At 36.9% G+C, this 22,716-nt stretch overlaps 1 protein-coding gene across 1 annotated transcript in view; it reads left to right on the forward strand.

Annotated features, from left to right (window-relative positions):
* The window catches only part of rnf17 (ring finger protein 17), a 315,372-nt gene that overhangs the window by 173,555 nt on the left and 119,101 nt on the right, over nucleotides 1-22,716 (forward strand). The window contains exons 17-18 of the mRNA XM_039746236.1: nucleotides 10,037-10,285; nucleotides 15,364-15,508. Of these exons, the coding sequence (XP_039602170.1) occupies nucleotides 10,037-10,285; nucleotides 15,364-15,508 (394 nt within the window). The remainder of the gene's footprint in view (nucleotides 1-10,036; nucleotides 10,286-15,363; nucleotides 15,509-22,716) is intronic.

Here is a 22,716-nt window from a genome sequence, read left to right on the forward strand (position 1 = left end):
ATCCTGAGAATCTCCACAACACAGAACCTCACACCAAACATAAACAAACTTGTTGCCAAAAAAAGATGCCACGTGTCCAAATCTGATAAAATGACATAAGAGCAAAGACAACTGAATGATTTGTTATTGCTGAAAAGAACATATTTTATTTATATTTCCAGGTTTTGTTATGCACCATGTTCATATTTGAATTTGTATAATTTTGACAGGATATATTTTTATGGAGAGCAAAATCTTTTGGGAAATTTAAAATTTAAGTTTATTTTTATATAAAATTACATAAGAGTAAAGAAATTTGAATGTTTGTTCTTTTAACGTTTACTTTATTTCTAACTTGTATAATTTAGACAGGATATATTTTTATGGAGAGCAAAATATTATAAGTTATTTAAGGTTTGAGTTGATTTATTCCAGAATAATATTCTGTCGAGTAAATAAAAATTCCTTCTATTTAAAATTTAAATAGAACTTGAACAGATACGATAGTTCATAATATCCACGCAGACTTGCACGTAATAGAGGGAGTCATCCGTTTTAACAAGCAGCGTATTGCACTGATACGAAATAGCCTGCCCATTTAATTATTTAGGAATGGATAAGTAAATTAAGATTTTGTACAAATAATGTTTTTCATTTTTCTTCCTTCATGGATTCTGGCACTCCCAGCAACAGTTGCTCGCACCCCAAAGACTGTATATATGTGTATAATATATTTTTTTCTCCCTAAATAATAAAAACCATCATTTAAAATCTGCATTTTGTGTTTACTTGTGTTATATTTGACTAATGGTTAAATGTGTTTGATGATCAGAAACATTTTGTGTGACAAAAATGCAAAAGAATAAGAAATCAGGAAGGGGACAAATAGTTTTTCACACCCCTGTAAATAAAGAACTGAAGCTTGTTGATGCTGCATCATCTTTTCTTTTTCTATCGCCTTTTCCTGTAAGAAGCTTTGTACACACTTCTCTCTATGCTGTGGTTTCTATTACACACCTGAAAGAGAGACAATATATGTGAAAACATCACGCACTAATGCAATATTATTTGAAAACGAACAGCGTCAGATCGGGTTTGAATTTATGCTGACGCTATTACTTAGAGTCAGATCAGGAGCTTATTCAGTGCGCGCAAGAACATGCAGGTGGCCAGTTGCTGTGTGCTACATACAACATGTTGGCGGTGATCAACGCACATTTTAAAAAAAGCTTAAAAAAAGCAACCGGCCACCTGCGTGCTCCTGCCGTACTGAATAAACTCACGCCTTCTGGTGCACGATATCAGCGCAGCAGCGGAATAAAAAGGAGACAAATACATGTGACATTTTGAAGAAATCATTTTATGACCTGAATAATACCAATCAGAAAACATCGTTGCACCAATGCAATATTATTTGAAAACGAACATCGTCAGATCAGCTGTAAAAGTATTGCATTTGTGAATGTTTGCTTTTTTTCAGTCTGATTCTCTCAGTCAGACTGTATATTTGTCTCTTATTCAGTGCGCGCAAGAACATGCAGGTGGCCAGATGCTGTATGCTACATCATGCTGGAGATGATCAATGCACATTTTAAAAAAAGAAAGAAACAAATATATGTGCCGTTTTGAAGAAATCATTTTATGACACGATTTACCTTTATTTATTTACTTACTTCCTAAAGCCTAAAGTCACAAGTAGTGAGCAGAAGGCATGCTCAAAAATGTGACCGACACTTTAGTATGCTAGCAATGGTATGTGCATTCTTGCCCCGATGTAGAAGGGAGCTGAGTTTACCTCTGTTATAGCGCGTCTATGTGAAAACAGCAGTGTCAAATGCGGGGTGTTAGGGCTTGTGAACGCGGCTGAGATAATAATACTGACAAAAAATAAAAACCAAAGCTAACCTTTACAAGTATCATAAATTACACCGGCTGTTACAGACTGAAATCAAATGTATGTTTTTATTGTAAAATAGTAAGACTTTGAGCAGTTTACTTCTCAAAACGGAGTGGTGCAGGATCTAACTCACGACCTTTTGATTTCCAGTCAGCAGCTGATTCTATTGCGCCACGGAGGCAGTCATAATAAACGCGTGTCAATGCAGGGTTCCCACACGTCCTGGAAAACCTGAAAATTTTGAGGGTTATTTTCCAGTCATTGAAATGACCTGGAAACTGATCGAAATGGCCAAATGTCCTGGAAATAATCTTTCTTGGCCTGGAATTTTATTTCTGTTTTCGCTTTTTAATTTTTCTGTTTGAAACAGCTTGCTGTTCGTAAGTCTAGATATGATGACAGCTGAGCTAGGCCGTGGCCTCTGCTGCACAATGTCTCCACCTACTGAGACATGTATAGGCAATTATATTTGAGTTTTAACCCTCGTTGCTCTAGCTTGTCAGTAGTTAACAGGAGAACAACAGAACATCAGTTCATCACTTGAAATTTCTGCTGAGTGCATGACTGTAAGTATGACCACAATGCATATGATGCAACTGACAGTTTTGTTACTTCATACCGTCTGATGTGGACCCAGGTCGCATATTAAACATGTCAAGTAAATTGACGATGCTAATTTCTGTTAGCCTGTTAATGGCAATTCCCATTAGGTGTTAGCATAGTGCTAATTGTCTAATGACGGTAATCAGAATCAGAATACTTTATTGATCCCGGAGGAAATTGCTTAATCAATCTAAAATAATTTTGTATGCCTACATGGTCCCACTGTTAAGCAAATAAATTCAGTGAACCAAACCTAAAACAGCACGAACACGATAACAGTCTTAAAAAGAATTAGACTAAGAGCTACTGCTTTCATTTAAAACAAATAGGGCTTAGGCTACTTGAAGCCTACATCTAAATGCCTGTTCTTGTGTGTTTGTGTAGGTTCGTGTGATATCCTTGCAGCCAAGCAATCACCACACAATAAATATTACTTGGCTTGTGCCATTTATTGGCACAACTGAACGCGCTTAACAGCTCCTGGCTCAACTTCTTATTCTAGCTTGCTTCCATTATTCCACATAACGTTAGCTCCCTATAGAGGAATTATATGGGTATGCTTTCACATTAAGTTTACCACAGTTAGCCTACAGAAAATCTGTACTGGATCAGTATTTCTATTTAGCCTACATTTTTGTACATTACTGTATTTAATGTTTTTGACACTAAAAGGCAGTGTTGCAGGAAAAATAGTAGCCTATAATGGTTAATTTAGAGAATGTATTTCTAACTACAGAAGTGAGGGAAAGCAGAATCATGTCAAAGAGGTGTACTTTTAAGGAGGAATGGAAGATAAATCCTGAGTTCAGGGACTGGATAGGACATGTGACAGATAATGTACATCGGGCATACTGCAAGATATTCAAGAAAGCTTTTGATGTAGGCAACATGGGCATTTCTGCTGTTAAAAGCCATGCCAAAGGACAGGGACACAAGAGGGCCATGTCAAGTCAAGGCACAGGCCCACGCATGACTGATTTCATCAATCAATCTCCCACCTCCCAAAATTCTGAAGCTAGCAGACAGGCAGCAGATTCAGAGAATCAAGGAAGCAGCAAGGTCCAGCCATCAACTTCTGTAACTCCACCTCAAGCTACACCCACAGTCGGAGCTCATTTTTCAAGTGAAGCTGTTTTAGAAGCAGAGATCCGCTGGGTGATTAAAGTGGCCCTTTCCAAATATTCTTTCAATTCCTGTTCAGATAAGGGTTCATTGTTTCACCTGAAGTTTCCAGATAGTGAAATTGCCCAAAAATTCTCATGTGGTGCAACAAAAGCAGCGTATCTGATGTGTTTTAGCCTTGCACCATATTTCAGAGACAAGCTAGTGAAAGACATTAGACAGTCCAACTGCTATACCATTTCATTTGATGAATGCCTCAACAAAATAACACAGACCGAGCAGACGGATGTGCTTGTGCGGTACTGGAGTGATAATGAAGAAAAGGTAGTTGTGCATTATCTGGACTCCCAGTTTCTAGGGGGCACACAAATCAGAGAAGCTTGTTGAGAGCATTAAAGTTTCCCTCTCTCCACTTGATCCAGACAAGCTCCTGCAAATCTCGATGGATGGACCAAGCGTCAACAAAAAATGTTTGAGATTATTTGAAAAAGACAGGTCTAAGGAGGCCCCAGATATTAGAAGCTTGATAAACCTGGGAACCTGTGGTCTTCATACAGTTCATGGAAGCTTCCAACAAGGCGCGAAGGAAAGTGGATGAAAGATAGGTGACAAACTAAGAGCCCTTTGGCAGCTTTTTCATGACACACCAGCCAGACGGGATGACTTTATTGAAATTACCAAAACATCAACATTTCCTCTAAAATTCTGTGCTCACAGGTGGGTGAAGGACTTGCCAGTGGCAGAGAGAGCATTTAAGATGTGGCCACATGTTGAAATATTTGTCGACAATTACAAGAAACTGCCAAAGAGTAAAATGCCAACGTCAGCATCATACACTGTGGTCAGAGAGGCTGTTGGTGACCCCCTTTTTGAGGCAAAATTACAGTTTTTGGCCTATGTGGCAAGGCAGATGAAACCCTTTCTTGAGACTTTCCAGACTGATGCCCCATGATGCCATTTTTGGCAAAAGACCATCAGGCCCTTCTGAAGAGTTTGATTTCATGCTTTATGAAGAGGGAGGTACTGGATAACATCAAAACACCTGTCCAAATGCTTTAAATTGATGTACTGGACAAAACACTCCATTTGTCACTGAAAGAGGTGGATCTTGGCTTTGCCACCAAACAAGCTCTTGAGAAAGTCTCAGAGAAGCTGCTTGAAAAACCGCTGCCGGGTCAACAATTCCGGAGAGAATGTGTAGCCTTCCTGTCCGCAACAGCAAAGAAACTGCTGGACAAATGCCCTTTGAATTATGCAGCAGTAAGGCACGTGGCATGCCTAGATCCAGTAACTATGATCAGCGATGAAAGGCGTGCCATCTCCATGTTTGAGAAGCTCTTACAGCTGCTTCTTAACGCCAAATGGCATACAGCAGAGGACTGTGACCAAATCCTGAGTGAGTACAAGATGTTCCTCACTGAAATGGTGCAGCACCATAAGGAGGAATTTCAAGGGTATAGAAGTAGCTTCTGTTGGCTGGACACATTCATGGGAAGATTTGCTGGTAACAAAGCAGAGTACGCAATTCTGTGGAAATCAATGAAAGACCTGTTCACATTGTCACATGGGCAAGCAGCGGTCGAAAGAGGGTACTCTGTGAATAAGGACATGCTGGTTACAAATCTGAAAGGAAGGACTCTGATGTGTCTTCGCCTAATCCAAAATTCTTTGACTGGTGGCTCATTTGATGCAGTATTGCCAAAGCCCCTCTTGCAGCATTGCAGAAATGCCAGGATGCGATATGTCCAGTACCTTTATGATGAAAAAAAGAAGAAAAAGGAAACTGAAAATGACAAGCAAAGAGAAGAGCTCTGCTCTGAAATCACAAAAGTGGCAGCAAAGAGACAGAAAATAATCACTAGCATTGAGGCAATGCAAGAAGAAGCAGATGCAATGGCAGAGAAGGCTGAGAGAAAACAGGACTTTATACTGCTCACAAAATTTAATGCCTATTGTAAAAGTGTTGCTGAAAAAAAGAAAGAGGTCATCGGTCTGGATGCAGTTTTATTAGACCTTAAGGAGCAACACCAGCATTGTTTCTAAACCTAGGCCTACACCAAATGCCTTTTTCATAGGTTACACTACAGTGACTTATAGATTGTTTTTTTCCAATATACTGGAGTTCAGGGTCTTATCCTTTGTTCCTAGTATTCTTTCTAGTTTAACCAAGTTTTCAACTCAGCAATTGATGGCAAGGCTATCATGATTTAAAATGGATGTATTTTGCTTCTTTTCCCACAAAGATAAGTTCTTTATTATAATCTTTGTCGTTGACTTATGCAAATTCTACAGCTGCTGTATTCCCAGTAAAGCTACCAGTTGAAAGTTAACTCTGACTTTATTTTGTTGCGTGCCAATTGTTGCATATATTAGTGTTATAGGCATCATACTCATGATATAGGCAATAAATTGGCTTTATGCAGTTTTGTTTAATACAAACATTGTACATAAATTTATTTGATACAAACAATGACATAAAATGTAATATGTAAGTAACTTTTACTGAAATTAGGTTACTATGGTAGCCTATTTCATGCTGTGATCAACAGCTCTATACTGAACATTATGGAATTGCTCAGTATATGTCAGTGTTTGGATAGTTTTCCACAATCCAAGAGGCATTTATTTCTTTAAAAGAGTTTTGCAGTTTAAAACGGTGTAAAACAAAAAGAGGTCAAACAATTCCATTATACATCAGTACATTAATTGGTGTTGCCTTTTATGTATTTTAGCATATCGGTGACACTGAGTCCCTGCATAATCAAAGAGAAATTAAAATGGCGTTTAGCCTGCAACTAAAGTATGACTGTATGACCAGATCCTGTCATGAATTTCCGGAAAAAGCTCCTGGAAATGTCCTGGAAAATGATTCCTTAAAAAGAGTGGGAACCCTGTCAATGTTGCATGTTAAGGTGGCTTTTTTTTCTGCAGTTATATTTTTGAATAAAAGTTCAATTGTTGTGTTATATTTGTACCTTTTGTGAAAGTGTTTCTTTGATATTTGGACTTCTGGCTTCATACATTATATAGTTTATTCCTACATTTTGTCATCTACTACTAGAATATAAAAAACATTTCTGTTTTAACAATGTGTTTACACAGATTACTATAAAAACGGAACAGACATGAAATACGTGTGTTCCAAACAACGATATATTATTTCCACTCTAAAACTCCACTCCCAGAAAATCAATCAAGGCATGAGCTGGGAGAAGTTTGTGCACGTTCTAAGTCGGTGGGGGGATGGAATAGCCGGCTGCTTGCAGCCTGAGTTTATCAGCACATTTAGATGACAAAAGACGCTGGTGGAGAGCTGTGAACGGTTTTAAGAAGCGATTTAAGGTGGGATGGATCTACAAGTTTTTTCGTAGGCTCTGGTAATTCTAGTGTTAATACAATGCAATGGTATCTACATTGTAAAACATCTGTATCATCTTGCAAGTAATATTATTGTAAAATAATCAAATATTGCTTCTTAAATAATAAATGTGATTCAATAACCTGTTCGTGTGTTATGAGTCTCCATATAGCTACCCTTCAACTAAACTGTTAGCCAAATTTATTCCCCTATTAGACATTTTAATTTCATGTAATATATTTTAAGATACAGCGGGAAGACTCATGTCTTTCAATAATTCTACAAGTTACACATATCTTAATTTGCTCACTTGTAGAAGTCATCATTAATCAGTTTCAAAAATGTGTCCTCACAGTCCTCAGACATAAAGGAAGCATTTTTAAACAAGGATCTAGAAGTAATGCTTGTTGACAGTGGCATTGAATGGATGGAATATAAAAGGAAAAAAAAACGCTATCATGACTGATAATGCCGCTTTGTGCACAGACTTACTTTTGTATTGCAGGCTGCTCTGAAAATTCCAACAGTTGCCCACTTGCTTTGCCAATAAAAGCTGCTATAGATTCTGTTATTTTTTGGGCAAATTGTTTAGGCTGTACTTGTTTGGATGTCAACTGAGACAACATTTTTGGGTGATATCTGGATAAGGGATTTTTCACTTTTGTTGTTACAACAATAATTAACTTCTGAGCGGCACAGCTTACATATGGCTTTGCTTTTATCCAGTTGTTCTTTACCAACGCACCATTAGAATCCATAGTAAATCCACACATCTGATATAACTATCTAAGATGCTGATTTCAGTTAAATAGGACACATTTTTTGTGAAGTAGTAAAGTGCTTTTTCCTTAGAAAGCTTTAAAAGGCACTTAAAAATGAAGATAAGGAAAAATCTACATATAGTAATTGAGCCGGATAGAAATTCATAAGATTGATCTTGAGACTTTAAGGATTGATACTGAATCATTTAAACAAACGATACCGATTAATTGGAAAATAAATATTTTACCCAGGCCTAGATTCCAGTGTGTCCAGGGTTCATCCTGTGATTTTGCAGGCTTTCCTGATGAGAAAACCTTTGATCTCAAGTTGCTTCTCCAGAAGACCACACCATAGAACGCAACACTGGCTACTATGGACTGGTAGAACAAGACGATGTCCTCTACAACCTTCATGTATTCTGACTTGTGTTAATTATTAATGCAGCCTATAATGGGCGATGTATCTGAAAATTTCGGCATTAAGATGCAAAGCATTGCGCTTCGTCCCTAGTCAATGAAGCAGAATGGCACTGGAAAAATGAACCTGACTGTGGTGCCTGCTTTGCCCAAGTGGTGCTTTGTGGAGCATATAGGTTAGAAATTATGAAAAATGCAGTGGTGTACAAATACCCACCATAGTATTTTTAATTATACTGTATATCAGACTAGGGGGCTCAGTCTCCTGCTCGCTTTGCTCGCCCACCCCCATGTTTGGTTTACCGGATATACAATTTAAAGAGATTATTTTCATGGGAATTGTTACATATGCATTATTTTCACTTTTACTTTAAAAACTTTTGTAAAAACAATACTTGTCCTTTATTTCCGTCCCCGTGCATGGTTACATCTGTTTCTCGCCGAACGTATAATACTGCTCGTGTTGTGAAGGGGGGGGGTGGGGGTTGGGGATGGCTGAACGCATTCTAAGGATATGCCATCGAATCATCTGCTGAGTTTTTGCTGCTTGCGAGCTGCCTGTTCTGCTTGTCGCATGTCGTTGTTTTAAAAGCTGGGAGCACATGATGCTTGTCTGCCAAATGCAGTCCAACAACTGCAAGGTTAGATGTCTGTGGACTTGTATTAAATGATGGCTCACTATCTTGTCTCGCGTGACATTGTAAAAACAATAATAGTCCTTTATTTCCTGTCCCGGGTGTAGTTATATCTCTTTCTTGGAGGACGTATAACGCTGCTCGCGTTGTGATTGGGGAGGTAGACGCGATAATTTTCAAGCCTGTACAGCCGTTCTCCTTTTTTGCCACTTTGTGTCTCTACTGCTCACGTTGTGCTCGCTTATCCGTGATCATAAATATACACCTGAACGAATTGTGTTTTCTTTGAAATTAAACTTGTTGTTGCTTTAACTGTTGTGGCACCACAGATTCTCATAGCGTATGTTCCATTATTGTGTAAATCTACGTTTCTTTGCCTTTTATTTCTGACCTCGCTTTGTCCTGCTATTTTTTCAATTACACCTGGTCCTGATGATTAATTTCCTTTTGTTTGTGCTAATGCGATCGTTTAATCGTCAACGTTTCATTTATAACGTATTATCCTATATACACTTTATATGCATTGAGACACCTGTATCTGTGTGTGCTGCTTCCCTTTACACTACTGATTTTTTTTTTTTTGCTGGCCGTGCTCTGATATTGCTTGTAAGTAGGACATGTTTTGCAAGAATCTCATGTTCAATATCCCCGCGATCTTTTGTCTCGCAGGTCTTTTGTCTTCCGTGATCTTAACATGAAGATCATGTATCGTCTCCTAGTCATTCCCTCCCACAGGATTTTTTTTTTATAATAGAGATATATTTGTAATATAATAATATTAATGTATTCCAAAACAAATGTATAATTACTTGAATCAGCACAGTATTTTTGATTTAAGGCTTTTTTTTTTTTTTTAATGTATATGTACAAGAATGCGTTGCATTGTTCAGACGTGTTAGAGGTACTCTGAGTCATATGTTGCTAATAGTCTTGTTTGTGTCTGGTTCATTTTAGACTGCACATCTTTTCCAAACAAAGACTTTCTCTTCTTTTGATATTATTATAATTTCTCATCAGCTGTGTTTTATGTAATTCTATTTAAATCTGAATGATTGGGGCTAATATTTCACTAGGTCTCATATGCTCTATTAGCTAAAGTTTCTGTTAGAAATTAGGTGCCTTTATTTTTTTTTTTATCTTGGTGTATTTTGTCTGTGTCAGGATTATAAAAATCATTGACTTTATGTACAGTCTTTGCTGACATTTAATCAATAAAATTCATTTTGTATAATATTTTTTGTTTGTATTTGTTGTTTGAATATAGAGATATTTATCTTCCATCATTTGAAGTTTGGGATTTACCTGTTGAAAGTGAGATTTCTCCAGTTCTTATCTCTGAGACTGCAGATTTTGGAGAGCAAGAAGAAGGAGAAGATATTTCTTTTGTGGGTCTGAATATTTCTTTAAGCTACTTTAGTGATTTTCAGAAGGAGCACGATGTAAGAGTGACACATGTAAACTCACCTGGAAGTATTTTTGTCCATTTCCTTGCTGCAGACAGTGTACTTAAAAGGTAAAGTATTGTTTCCCACAAAAATCGAATCTATCAGGGGGAAGCATTCCTGGATGAGGTGGAATGTTGGTAGGAGTGGAGCAGGACCAGAATGTGGAAATGTATGTGGGTTGTCCCCATGGAAAAAATCATGGTTTTGGTCACATCACCACTTTCATTATGTTTTGGTCTTTACAATTAAGTTTTTGTGGATTAATTCATACATATATTTAAATCAATTGCATAATGATTAGGATGATTATTACCATTCTGCATAGTGTTAAGCTGCAATTTCTGATTATAATATACAGTATCCAAACTCATTTCCACTTTGAGGTGCATCTATAGCAATGATGTACCATGTCACACTGATGCACTGTGTTATTTAATGGGAAATGACTTGCAGCTTCATATTTTTGCTTATGTTTATACTGCTTAACAAATCTGAAACTGCATCCTTAGGCAGTGTGGCATAGTGGAGAAGGCTTTGGACTTCAAACCCTAAGGTTGTGGTTCAAATCTTGCTACTGATATTGTGTAACCTTGAGCAAATCACTTCACCTGTGTCAAGAAACCTGACCACATTAGCCCATTGCTAAAAGCAGGCCTAAAAACTGGATTGGGCCAGATCTGGACTAGAGATGTAGTGCATGCATAGAAATTGGTTAGAAAAATGTGATTAATGCATAAGAGCAACTTCACATTACGTAATGGACTGAATGTGAGAATGACACTGGCTTAATTCTGGTCAACTTCCTCCCCAGAATCTTAGTAATTTTTGAAGGTCACCTAGTAAGACCTGAACTGAGCAATTTTGTAATTAAAAAAGTACACAGTAATAAAACCTTAATTATTTCTGCCAAAAAATACTTTAAACATGTACGTACAGTGAGACACAAAAACTGAATAACAGAGCTAAATTTAGATACATATTAAAAATACATTCATTCTATGTACGTGAGCAGTTTTTTGAACAAAAGGTTTACTTTATGAAATGTTCATATTTGATTCCTATATAGCGTGGACTTAACAGGTGAGTCTGCTAATGGTGCAGCATGTTGGAATGCTGCCATGAAGTAGGCTAAGCTGCCAATGTAGTTTTTTTTTCTTGTTAGAAACATGCTTCATGTGCAATAAACATCCCAGGGGGTTTAAAATATGTGTATGCGAAAAACATGGAAACGCATACAGCAAAAAAATCAGATTTATAACTTCAGCCATTCGCACATTTCTAAGCAATTTGCCTTTGTAAATCACAATCATCTTGTTATCTAAACCTACAACCCTCAGGTTGCTAAACAACCATATATATCAGACATATGTAATGTTGATACCAGGGGGCGGTGCAGCACCCCAAACACCCAGTACAACAGTACAGACAGAAGTTGTGGTATATAACAAAGGGTTTTAATTTTGTGAAACTTTCTTTCATAAGTATTTTACAAACCACAAACTATATCTCTGTTGTACTTCCGTCTCTATTCTTTACTCCTTACTCCCAACTCTGGCTCACCATACTGAACCTGTTCTACAAAACCCAAGAACACTTCCAGTGTCCCGAAAGTACTTCTGAGTGAGGCTGAAACATCCTCTGGAGGTCCCCACGGATCCTAACAGGGCTGACCCACAGAACTACAAGTCACACTATGCCCTGTAGGTGTTCGCAACCCAGAGAGGCTGCCACCTAGCATGTAGGTGAAAACAATGACCTGAATCCAATGTCTTCCATCATACTGGTGTCCCAGCTGGGTAAGGATTCAGGTACTTCTCCAGCTGGGACGACAGTCCCTCCATGCCATTTCTCACAGTAATCACAATGCTGCAGAACTTCATTGGCTGGTAAAACAAAAATTTGCTTGTAAATGCTCAGTCAGGGCAAGTATTTCATTGCCATTCATTTTTCTGCTCATTTTTATGTAATGGACTATAACGAGTAAATAAGTGAATATGGAGCTGAAGTAGTTTCTGTACTTAACCATTCAGCATTCTTTGCAACTGTCTGCACTGCTCTTTGATAATAGTCAGCATTTGGATACGATTAAGCGTACAATTCTACATAAATGATTATTTTTCAAAAGAAACACATGCATTTAAAGCTATGTCAAAGAATAAAAAAATTGGATTTTTTTTTTTTTAAATATTTCTAGCGTAGTTCTATCATAGTACAGTTGATATAATGCTGGGTTGAGTTTGATGTACTTAATTTTCCTTAAATGTGGATTGCTGCTTTTATTCATGCAAGACATAACTTATGGTGAACTACTGATATATGAAACTGAAGTTTGGAGTTCGAAAAATTACAATTGGACATATAGTTTAAATGTTGTAGGTGGAACCAGTGGTTTTTGTTGTTAACTTAAACATGTTAGCGTAGATAAGAGCATTGATTTGTGAATGCGTCTGTGTGACTTTCTTACTATTTACTTCAGCACTATTTGCTTCTAAATTAAGCCTCTACATTAACACCAGTGTTTCAGTTGTCATCAGATCACTGATCCCCTAACAAGTCATCATCTGGAAAAATCCAGCAATACAGATTTAAATGTTGGAAAATGATGTGTTGATTCAAGTAGCAGAAACCTATAAATAAATGCATCAGTTTTGTTTTAAATCATTCATTTGCTGTATATAGTGTTTTGAAACAGGGTAACCTAGAGTTGTTGTTCCTAATGTTTTTAAGTCACAGCTTCAGTGGCTCAGGCGTAATTCTTAGCATACTTGTTACCTAATTCATGCATCTTTGATTACAGTGTACCCTTGATCTGTTAAGTGATCATCAGACCTTTGAGCTCTGTCATACATATTTAAATTGTATGTATCATGCGTTTATGTATTAATTTGACCAGTATGTAAGAAGAATGATAAAATTTGACTAAAACACATTTTTTTTTGCTTTGCAGAAAAATGTTTGTGAATAAAACCAGCTGATAAAATGTGATTAAAGCTAAATAAAAACTAAAAAATAGCATGAAAATATAAATGTCAAAGCTAGAAAAACATGTTAAAAATAGACTGTAGATCTTAGCATCTGTAATATTTTTTTATGCATCAGATCTACAAGATTAATTTAAAATAATTCACAGCTATGAGAATTTGTATTTGTGTGGAATGTCAGACTTGCTTATCGCAGTTGATGATCTAATCACTAGACCACGTCAATTTAAACCACCGAAAATGTCAAATTTATATACATTGCCGACCTTCCATTGCGGTTGTGCTCACTTCTTTTTACGGCAGCCAATGATGTGCTGCTTGATGGAACCAGCACTGTATGAATGGTTAACAGCTACAGTAGTTTCATATGCAGCATTAGTGCTTTTTTCCTTTTTCCATTCTTTTGTAGGACATAGAGAATCTCATCTGTCTGATGCCTTGTGCTTTGTTTCTGACATCCATGGCACAAACATTCCCTATTCTTCATTGCTGCATTTTATGAATTGCTCTCATAGACTGCCCTTACAATATATGATTTTTGTCAGAGTGAGTTGCCCATTATGTCGCATTACGTGACTGGCTTCACAGGAGCATGGCACTGACTGCCTTTAGGGTTTGCTTCAGTGGATCATCTTTTTCCATATCTTTCTGTCCCCTGCATCTTGCATGTCCTGCATGTCCTCTCTCACCACCTCCATAAACCTCCTCTTAGGCCTTCCTCTTGCCTGGCAGCTCTATATTAATACCCTTCTCCCAATATACTCAGCATCTTTCCTCTGCACATGTCCAAACCAACACAATCTCGCCTCTCTGACTCACAAAGTGTATGTAAAGGCTGCCACAGGTATTTGCTAAAAAAGATATGTAATGCTACTTAGCCTTTAGCATTCATTTCCATTTCGATTCCATTCATTTACGTCACCTGTTTGCAGAGGAATCTGTCCATTACAATACAGTTTATTATGTAGATTTTGATTATGTTGAAAGTAGCCTGTTTTGTTAACTTCTTATTAAGCATATTTATCATGAAAGGGCGAACACAATAAAAGGGAAATACAGAAACCTTTATGTCATAAGTGCAAGTAGTGAGAAAATTGCTATATAAATGTATAAAGAATTATTATGTCATCACATCTCTACCAATATTTTTTACATATATAAATTGGGTCATTATTGCCACAAGTAAAATAAAGTGAAATTCTTACTTGTATGTGCTAGTCAACATACAACATGATGCCACTCTTACTAGAAGAGTAATATGAATGTTATTGTATATGATATATATCTTTATTATCTGTGACATTTGTGTAAAATGCAGTTGAAGAGAATCTGTCTCCTTGCAAAACTGAACTGTACCAAAACATCAACATAAATACAATAGGAAAGGTATGTTTAGTGTCCATAGCTGTACCGATTCAGATTTAGTAAACGTCCTTTGTGTGATATGTTTTGATACAGTCCTGACAATGCAAATGGAACATTTTTTCTGTTGCTTGCACATGAGGAGGTAGAATGCCAGTGCTTGATCCGCACAATCAATGTGCCCCTTGTTTTATTTTAGGCTACCACAGTGCAAGTCATTGTGAACAGTGCTTAGGTGGCTATTGCCTTTCTTGGCCTTCCACTTGATCACAATCATTTTGCCTCTGTTCTACACATCTCCGTGAATCTTTAGGTGACCAAGGTCACTCAAGACAGAGTCGATTAGGCTCACTGACTTGTTGAATTGATGTGTGTTGAATTTTAAATATGGACATCATCTTTTTGTGTATTGCCATCTACACTTCTTTGGTGTAAACCTAAGACCGTGTCATATATTTATATAATGTAATGTTTGTTGCACTACAGCGTTCAGAGTAGCAAACAGCTGAGTAAAAGATTCAAAAGTCTCATATTTTAAAATTTAGTGTGTGATAATACTTGCAGTTCAGTTTTTCACAGAGCTTTATTGCATGGCCCCTGGTTACAATTGCCTACAAATTGCTATTAAACTTATTAAAATCGTACTGAAAAAGTTGGTTTAATCAAATGTTTTTATTGTTTAATTATAATAAAATTTTATAACAGAAATACACCTCTTTCTTTTTAAAGATTTTTTTTGTATTTTATTTTTCATCCCTTTTCTAAATTTTTTACCTAATGCTGTCTCTCCTTTTCTCTTTCAGATTACAAGACAAGATGGAGAAAGAGTATTCGTCATCAATACCTGAGAAAATTAAATGGAAGGAAAATATGAATTGTGCTGTGCTTTTAAATGGGTTTTGGCAAAGGGGACTGATCCTCAGTGTTGTAACAGAAAAATCTGTTGAGGTGTTCAATTCATAATACTGTTTAGAATTTTTTTAATCTGCATCTGTAAATAATTATTGATCAATTTATCTTGAAGCAAAATATTGCTTTCAGAGTTGAAAACAAGATAAATCTTTTATACTGATTTTCTGTCATTTATTCTTGCATGTCACCTACTCTTTCTAAGCTTCATTGACAGTAATTAGTGTTGTTTAGCAAATTTAACAAAACATTTCCTGCATCAGTTTGCTGGGTTCCCCAGTGACATTGCTGAATTTTCACTGAAAATTCATTGTATAACCAGCTTAGGCATACAATTTTTGCCCGGCATCCTATGGTTTTTTGTCTGTGTTTTACAGCACAAAGCTGTAGCAGCCAAATTTGTATTGGATATCACTACCCAATCTGTATTACTTGCACGATTTGCAACATTCATGTGAAGGAATTTCAGACTGCATAAAGTAATCATACTCCACCTCACACTTTATGGCCTACCCTGATCTGCTTCTTGCACGAATGAACAATTTACAGCGTTTACACACACGTGTGATGTCACTACCCTGATCAGTACTGCAGCTGGATATACCTCTTGCAAGCATTTATTTCTTTTTTAGGGGGAAAAAAAAACTTAACATTACACTTCACAGCATGACCTGCATTGAAATACACGTTAGGACATACAACTCACAGTATTTTCATTTGAGGGCTACATCATCTTACCATAATAAGAATGTTAAGAAAATACTTTGTTATTCTGCATAGATTCATTGTACACATACAGTACATTGTGTCTTTACTACTATGCTAAGCATGTTATGCTCCTCATTATGTATTGTAGAATGCATAGTGACAGGAACAAACCACCTTCACAGAGTTTGCCAAAATTTCTGATCCTTTCTGTATTATACCAAACTCGAGGCAGTGTGAATTCAGTGGGGTTTACGTATCACTACTGCTGATTATACATCTCCCATCATCATTTTAATGAGTGTTCCACATTTTGCACAATGTATAAAAATAGGCTTCTTCTGTATTTGGCAAGGAATATCCTCACAAAACATGTATGATAAACTTAGTCTGTTTTAGTACTCAGATATTTTATAATTTTTTTCAAATCCATAAAAGCATTATCTATTTTTTTTTTTCCAACAAACTTGAAATAAGTTCTCCCTGAATCCACCCCTGATATAGGGCGAAGTCCTGATTCAAGCTTCAACTATCATGACATTTTCATTGTTCATTTTGTATCTGAAGTTCACCTTTCAAACAAAGTCTCCAATCAGGTATTCTGGCATCAGTTTTCCCAGGGAGGCTGAGGAGACTGAACCCTGAATAACTAGAACCCACCCTCTTATCCTGTTTATATCATCAGTTCAGTCTACCAGTCTGTTCAATCCCAGCAAGTTTCCACTCAACACAGGAGGTGGGGTGTTAAAGAATATACCCTGATAATATTCACTGCTTTTAGTATTTCCTGTCAGACCACATCTACTCCTGTGGTCTTGCCATTATTAAACTATTTAATCACTTAAGTGAACTTTGGTCCTAACTCCAACAAACTCTTCTAGTGCTATCCACTCTGAGGATAGTAAAAATTATCACTTCTAAATAACGTTTCTAGTTTAGGTTTAGGTTTTCTACCATTGCAGAGAGCCACTTTAGCAAGATCCCTCCATAGCCTTCACAAGTCATTTTATGAATTGTCAGAACCTCTTTTGAACCATCTTAATGTCATTGTGACTTCAACAAACTCCATCCATACAAGGCCTTAGTTTCAGCCTTTACTGAACTTGTTGCCTTCATTGCCTGCCATTATCTCTCAGTTAAATGTTTATCCCTTAACGTTGCAGTAAAGACCTTTCTTTAACCTGATGGCCTCTTTTACAATTTCTTACCACCACCAAGTTCTAGGGTAGCTGCTAGAACAGGCACCAAAAAAAAATTTTTGTCACACCTATTTACAGCTACCTCCACTACTAGGACTTAAAGTCCATCCATCCATTTTGCAACCCGCTGAATCCAAACACAGGGTCACGGGGGTCTGCTGGAGCATTAAATTATTTGCCATTTGGGTCCTTTAGGGTGGTTTATTACCATTTGCCTGTGCTAGTTCTCCATTCTGCTGTCCATAACATGCATCCTCTGCTCAGTTTGTATGACTTCAGAGTTAAATCACTGACATTTGGCCAAAGTATACTTATGTTCAACCTGGGGTATGTAATAAACAGTCCATACAGACCTGTCATTGTGGGATCTGATCACCCAATCAGACTGCTACTTGTTGTTTTAGTGATATATATAATGAGAAAAAATTGTATTTTGCATAAAATTATGCATACTTGTTTGTTCTCAAAAGACAGACAAATATTTGAAAGACAGGCATGCTTCTAGTGGATATGATTGTATTTTATACCCAGGTTGGTAGTCACCACTGTCAGTAACTCAACTTAAAATGTCTCTGCAACTAATATAGGTCAGAGGTAGACACATTTGCTTCATCTTCTATTTAATAAATAATATAGCACTTGTTGTGACAAAGATATTTTTTAAGTAATTTGCATATATACTATAGATTTTCCACTGTTTTCTCATATATGCACTGTGTCTAATACAGTATTTAAAGGAAAATAAATTTTGAAAGGTTCTGTCACATCAGAGTATCCATCCATTCATTTTCTAAGCCCACTGTACCCTGAGTACAATTGCGGGGAAGCTGGATCCCCAGCAGGCATAGGGTACAAGGCAGGAACAACACCTGGACAGGGCACCAGTCTATCAAGAGCAAATACACACACAACAGGGGCCAATTTAGCATTACCAATCCACCTAACCTGCAAGTCATTGGACTGTGGGAGGAAACCCATGTGAAAAAAGAGAGAATCTGGTACCTGAACCCTAGCTATGAGTTAGTAGCACTTCCAATGCGCCACCATACCACTAACTTCAGAGTATAATTACACAAGCCACATTTTACAATAATTTGTTTACATAATTTAGCACATTAACTAAATATTTCAACACTCCCCCATCATTTGGAATGCATTGCACTTTCAGAAAATTACTGTAGATTTAATCACTTATTTCTGAGAAATGTGGGCACATCATTACCCCTTCATGACTACACACCTGGGGCCTCATGTATAAACAGTGCGTACGCACAAAAATGTTGTGTAAGAACGTTTCCACGTTCAAATCGCGATGTATAAAACCTAAACTTGCTGTAAAGCTATGCACATTTCCACGGTACCTCATACCCTGGCATACGCAAGTTCTACGCTCGGTTTTGCAGACTGGCGGCACCAAGCATCAAAGCAGTGCTACTGTTCCTGTGTGATTATCCTTTTTTATTTCAGATTCACATCCCCGACGCGGCTTTATAAATACACTGAAATTAACTGCATATTGTTTATTAGTTTAATGCATCTGATTGTAATTAACCAGTAACAATATATGGTCCACAGAATGGTCAAACTATTCTAAATACAATACCTCACGGTTCAGAAACAGTTTCATCCCAGGAACTATAAACACACTCAATCAAGTGCTCCTTGTAGAACTGTTTGTAAACATGCATTACAGTTATAATATTGCACAACCTGAGCCACTTTATAAGGCGCATATTTACATATTATGACGATATCATTTTTAAGATGAAATGCAACAAAATATGTTTATTATATTATACAGATTAAACTTTAACTTCATTTAAATCTATATTGCAGCCAATCCCAGCCAACACAGGGCGCAAGGCAGGAAACAAATCCCAGGCAGGGCGCCAGCCCACTGCAGTAATCTATATTATTAATAATTAAACATGCCAGAGGACGGTGCCGCAGCACTAGGTAGGAGCTTACGCTCCGTTCACAGATTGTTCCTGCCTTGCGCTGTATTCTTGCTTGTGCTGGCATGACACTGGAGGGATAGATGGATAGAATAATTAAACACGTACTATGAAGATATTTCAATGTTCCTTAAAAGTTTTGAAGAATCGGCGTTCTAAGCTTACAGATGGATTAATGTCTATTACAGAGATGAATGTGTGGCAATTGGGTATTTAGAGAAAGAAAAATGACAGGAATTGGGGGTTAGTACGTTTGAAAGAGACAGTACTGCTACAATAAAGTATTTCATCGAAGGTCATACATGGCGCAGCAGGCATCTTGCGTGAGACATGAACAATCACTGCGCCACCGTGTTCCCATGTTTAATAACATGCTTTAACTCCTATCATCATGAAAATATCACGTATACATCTCAGTATTATTAATTCAGAGAGCTGTAATATCACGAATGTAATGGATTCTGTGTCCTGTCGGAGGAAGAGAAAGCCCAGATGCATGTAGTGATTCACAAACATAGAGCACAGAGAAGATCAAATACAAAACAAAGCATTTAATGTGCTACTTTAGTTACTATGGGATTTGAGAAATTAGTAAATGAAACAATTTTAAGATGAAGTTTATGATGTTCTACTTTAATGACAAAATAAACTACGTGATTAAAGTGAAAATTTTGAGATTAAAGTTGACATTTCATGCTTTTTTTCCCCCACTGTGTGCCTATTTTTTTTTTGTCTGTACCCTAATAAGCTTTCATATGACACTCAGACGGTGGGCTACGACTCGCCTTTTCACAGCGACTTTGATATGTGACTTCTTTTTTGTTTCGGGCACTGTGCGACTTTGTGAACTTGAGCTTTCTAGGTTCTCCGACGCTCTGTCACTCGATAAACTTCCTTTTGTTGATTATACCACTGTTTAAACCAACAAATACAGTAGTATGTTTTTCCTTGCCTCCACTTGGTATTCGCTGAAATTCTTCTATTTTCCCCCGTGCTTTTCCCATTGTCTTTTCACAGAAGGCTAAGCTTAAGGACTATTTATATTGATTTGCATATTCAAAGAGACGTAATTCTGGGAGGAGTTGGGGCGGGACAGCAGGCGTGTGCACGTGCGTTACTTTTTATGCTGACTGGGACTTATGTAGCGGAAGAATGTGGAAGTTTGCGTACACACAGATTTATGCATCTGGATTTTTCTGTGCGTACGCACATTCCCGCTTTTGTGCTTACGCCATGTTATAGTGTGAGTTCTACACACAGCGTTATACATGAGGCCCTTGATCAACAAGGTAACTGGATGAAAGCATTGCTTATGAGGGAGAGTCAAGTAGAATGTGCTGACTGCAACTTTAAGGGTTTTTTTTTTTATCGTAAGATACAAATAGTTCTGATTCACCTCACTCAGGTTCTCTTCTTCATTTAACCACAGCCCTCTCTAGTAAGCAAAAGTTTTGAAAAACTGAAGGTTGTTATAAACTATAAAAGATGTGAAGTAAAATGTAAAAAATTGATGAGAAGCTGTGGTAAACTGACCAGATTATAAAAGTGCTTGTTCAGAATAAGCGGTATAGATGTTGCCGAGGTTTGCTGCTACTTACTAATTATTTTATTTCCATTAATGACAGCCACACACAGAGAGCTTCAACATGTGCAAAGTAGTAGACACATTTGCTGGACTTAATAGTAATGGGAGAAATGTTTTGGTATAATTGCGATATCATGCTCATTTGGCATTTAATTAAAAAGTCAGGCAACATAAAATAGAAGTGTTTGTGCATAACATTGTTTGTGTACTAACATGGGAACTTTTGTTGTTATATTTGGTTGTTCATGTACAGTATGTGGAGCAGCTGAAATCAGGATTAGCAGAGCTAACATGGTGCTGAGGAGACAAACAAAGTGTTCTTCAGCTGAAGTGGCACAATATTTGGACAATGACACATCAATCACAGTTCTTAGGTTCAACTTTCTAGCAAGCGTCACTGTCCTTATGGATCTATAAATAACAAAGTCTGAACACATTGTCATGTCAGCGATTCTTGACTCTCAAATCTTGCACACAATCATTCCATTCTTTACAATGCTGACTGCAGTAAATTGAAAATATTCATAATTCCTGGTGCGAATCCCTCCATTACCAATGCCTTCAAATGCACTCATTAGTAATAAAGATTAATGCAGGTTTTTTAACAAGAAAAGAAATAAAAATAATTATTGCACTATAACACAAGACTTTGCAAGCCTTTATCTTATGTAAAAGTTGCAAGTCATCAGTAGGCAAGTCTATGTCAAGTTGAGTCATTTTTAAATTATTTTTAAGCAAGTTACTAAAATTAGGACTCTAGTCTGACTTGTGTTGCCGACCTATGTAACTGAATCCCCATGTAAACCCCAGATGACTCATGTCACCATTTTCAAGTTGTAGGATAAAGCTCAAGTACTTAGGATTAGGTCTTTGTTTATGCAGCCAGTATCCTATTTTTAGTAATTGTGTAAGGCATTTTGATGGTTTGCTTTGCAATTTCTCCCAAAGGTTTACATTTTGAATATTCTCTAGGTGTTGAGTTATTTTAGTTATGGGTATAGATCACATTCATTAATAAATTAAGTAATTCATTCGTGTTTCTTCATTTTATTTTACCTACAACTTCGTTTTATATTCAAATCCTGCAGTGTTGCTTTTGATTCTACACTGCTTGTTCATGTTTTTTGTTTTAATTTGCCATACATAACCCCTTTTTCCCTCCTTTTTCCGTCCTATGTTATACATATGTACTGTATCTTTTTACTGATGGGTGTATCCAACCTCACACTCAACTAAACACAAATCTCTATTAACTTGAAGAGTGCATTTTTTTTGGGTTCTTTATTTTGCCTTATACAATTTCTCATATTAGGAATATGTTAGTTTTCTCATACCCCTTGGAGTCAGAGCTCAGGATCAGCCACTGTACAACGCCCCTGGAGCAATTGAAGGTTAAGGGCCCAGCAGAATAGGATCTCTTTTGGCAGTGACAGGGATTCAAACCACCTTCGGGATACCAGCGCAGATCCTTCGCCTCAGAGCCACCACTCCGCCCTTATAATAATAACATTTTTGTTGTATGCCTCTTGCTTTTTACAACAGCGGTAGGACAGTTTCAGTGCTACATTAAGGGCAGAGTGAGAAGGAGCAGCATGCATTATTCTATGCACTGAATTATGATACGCTGTTATTTTGCACAAACTGATTGGTTTCTTTAAGCCTTTTACATTTAAATGTTTGTGTCTTTGCAAATATAAATATAGCTTTTAACTGCTTTTTAAAATGTATGTGTGTGTGTATATATATATATATATATATATATGTGTGTATATATATATATATATGTATATATATATATATATA

The sequence above is a fragment of the Polypterus senegalus genome, chromosome 2 (assembly GCF_016835505.1).
Source record: "Polypterus senegalus isolate Bchr_013 chromosome 2, ASM1683550v1, whole genome shotgun sequence".
NCBI lineage: Eukaryota > Metazoa > Chordata > Cladistia > Polypteriformes > Polypteridae > Polypterus > Polypterus senegalus.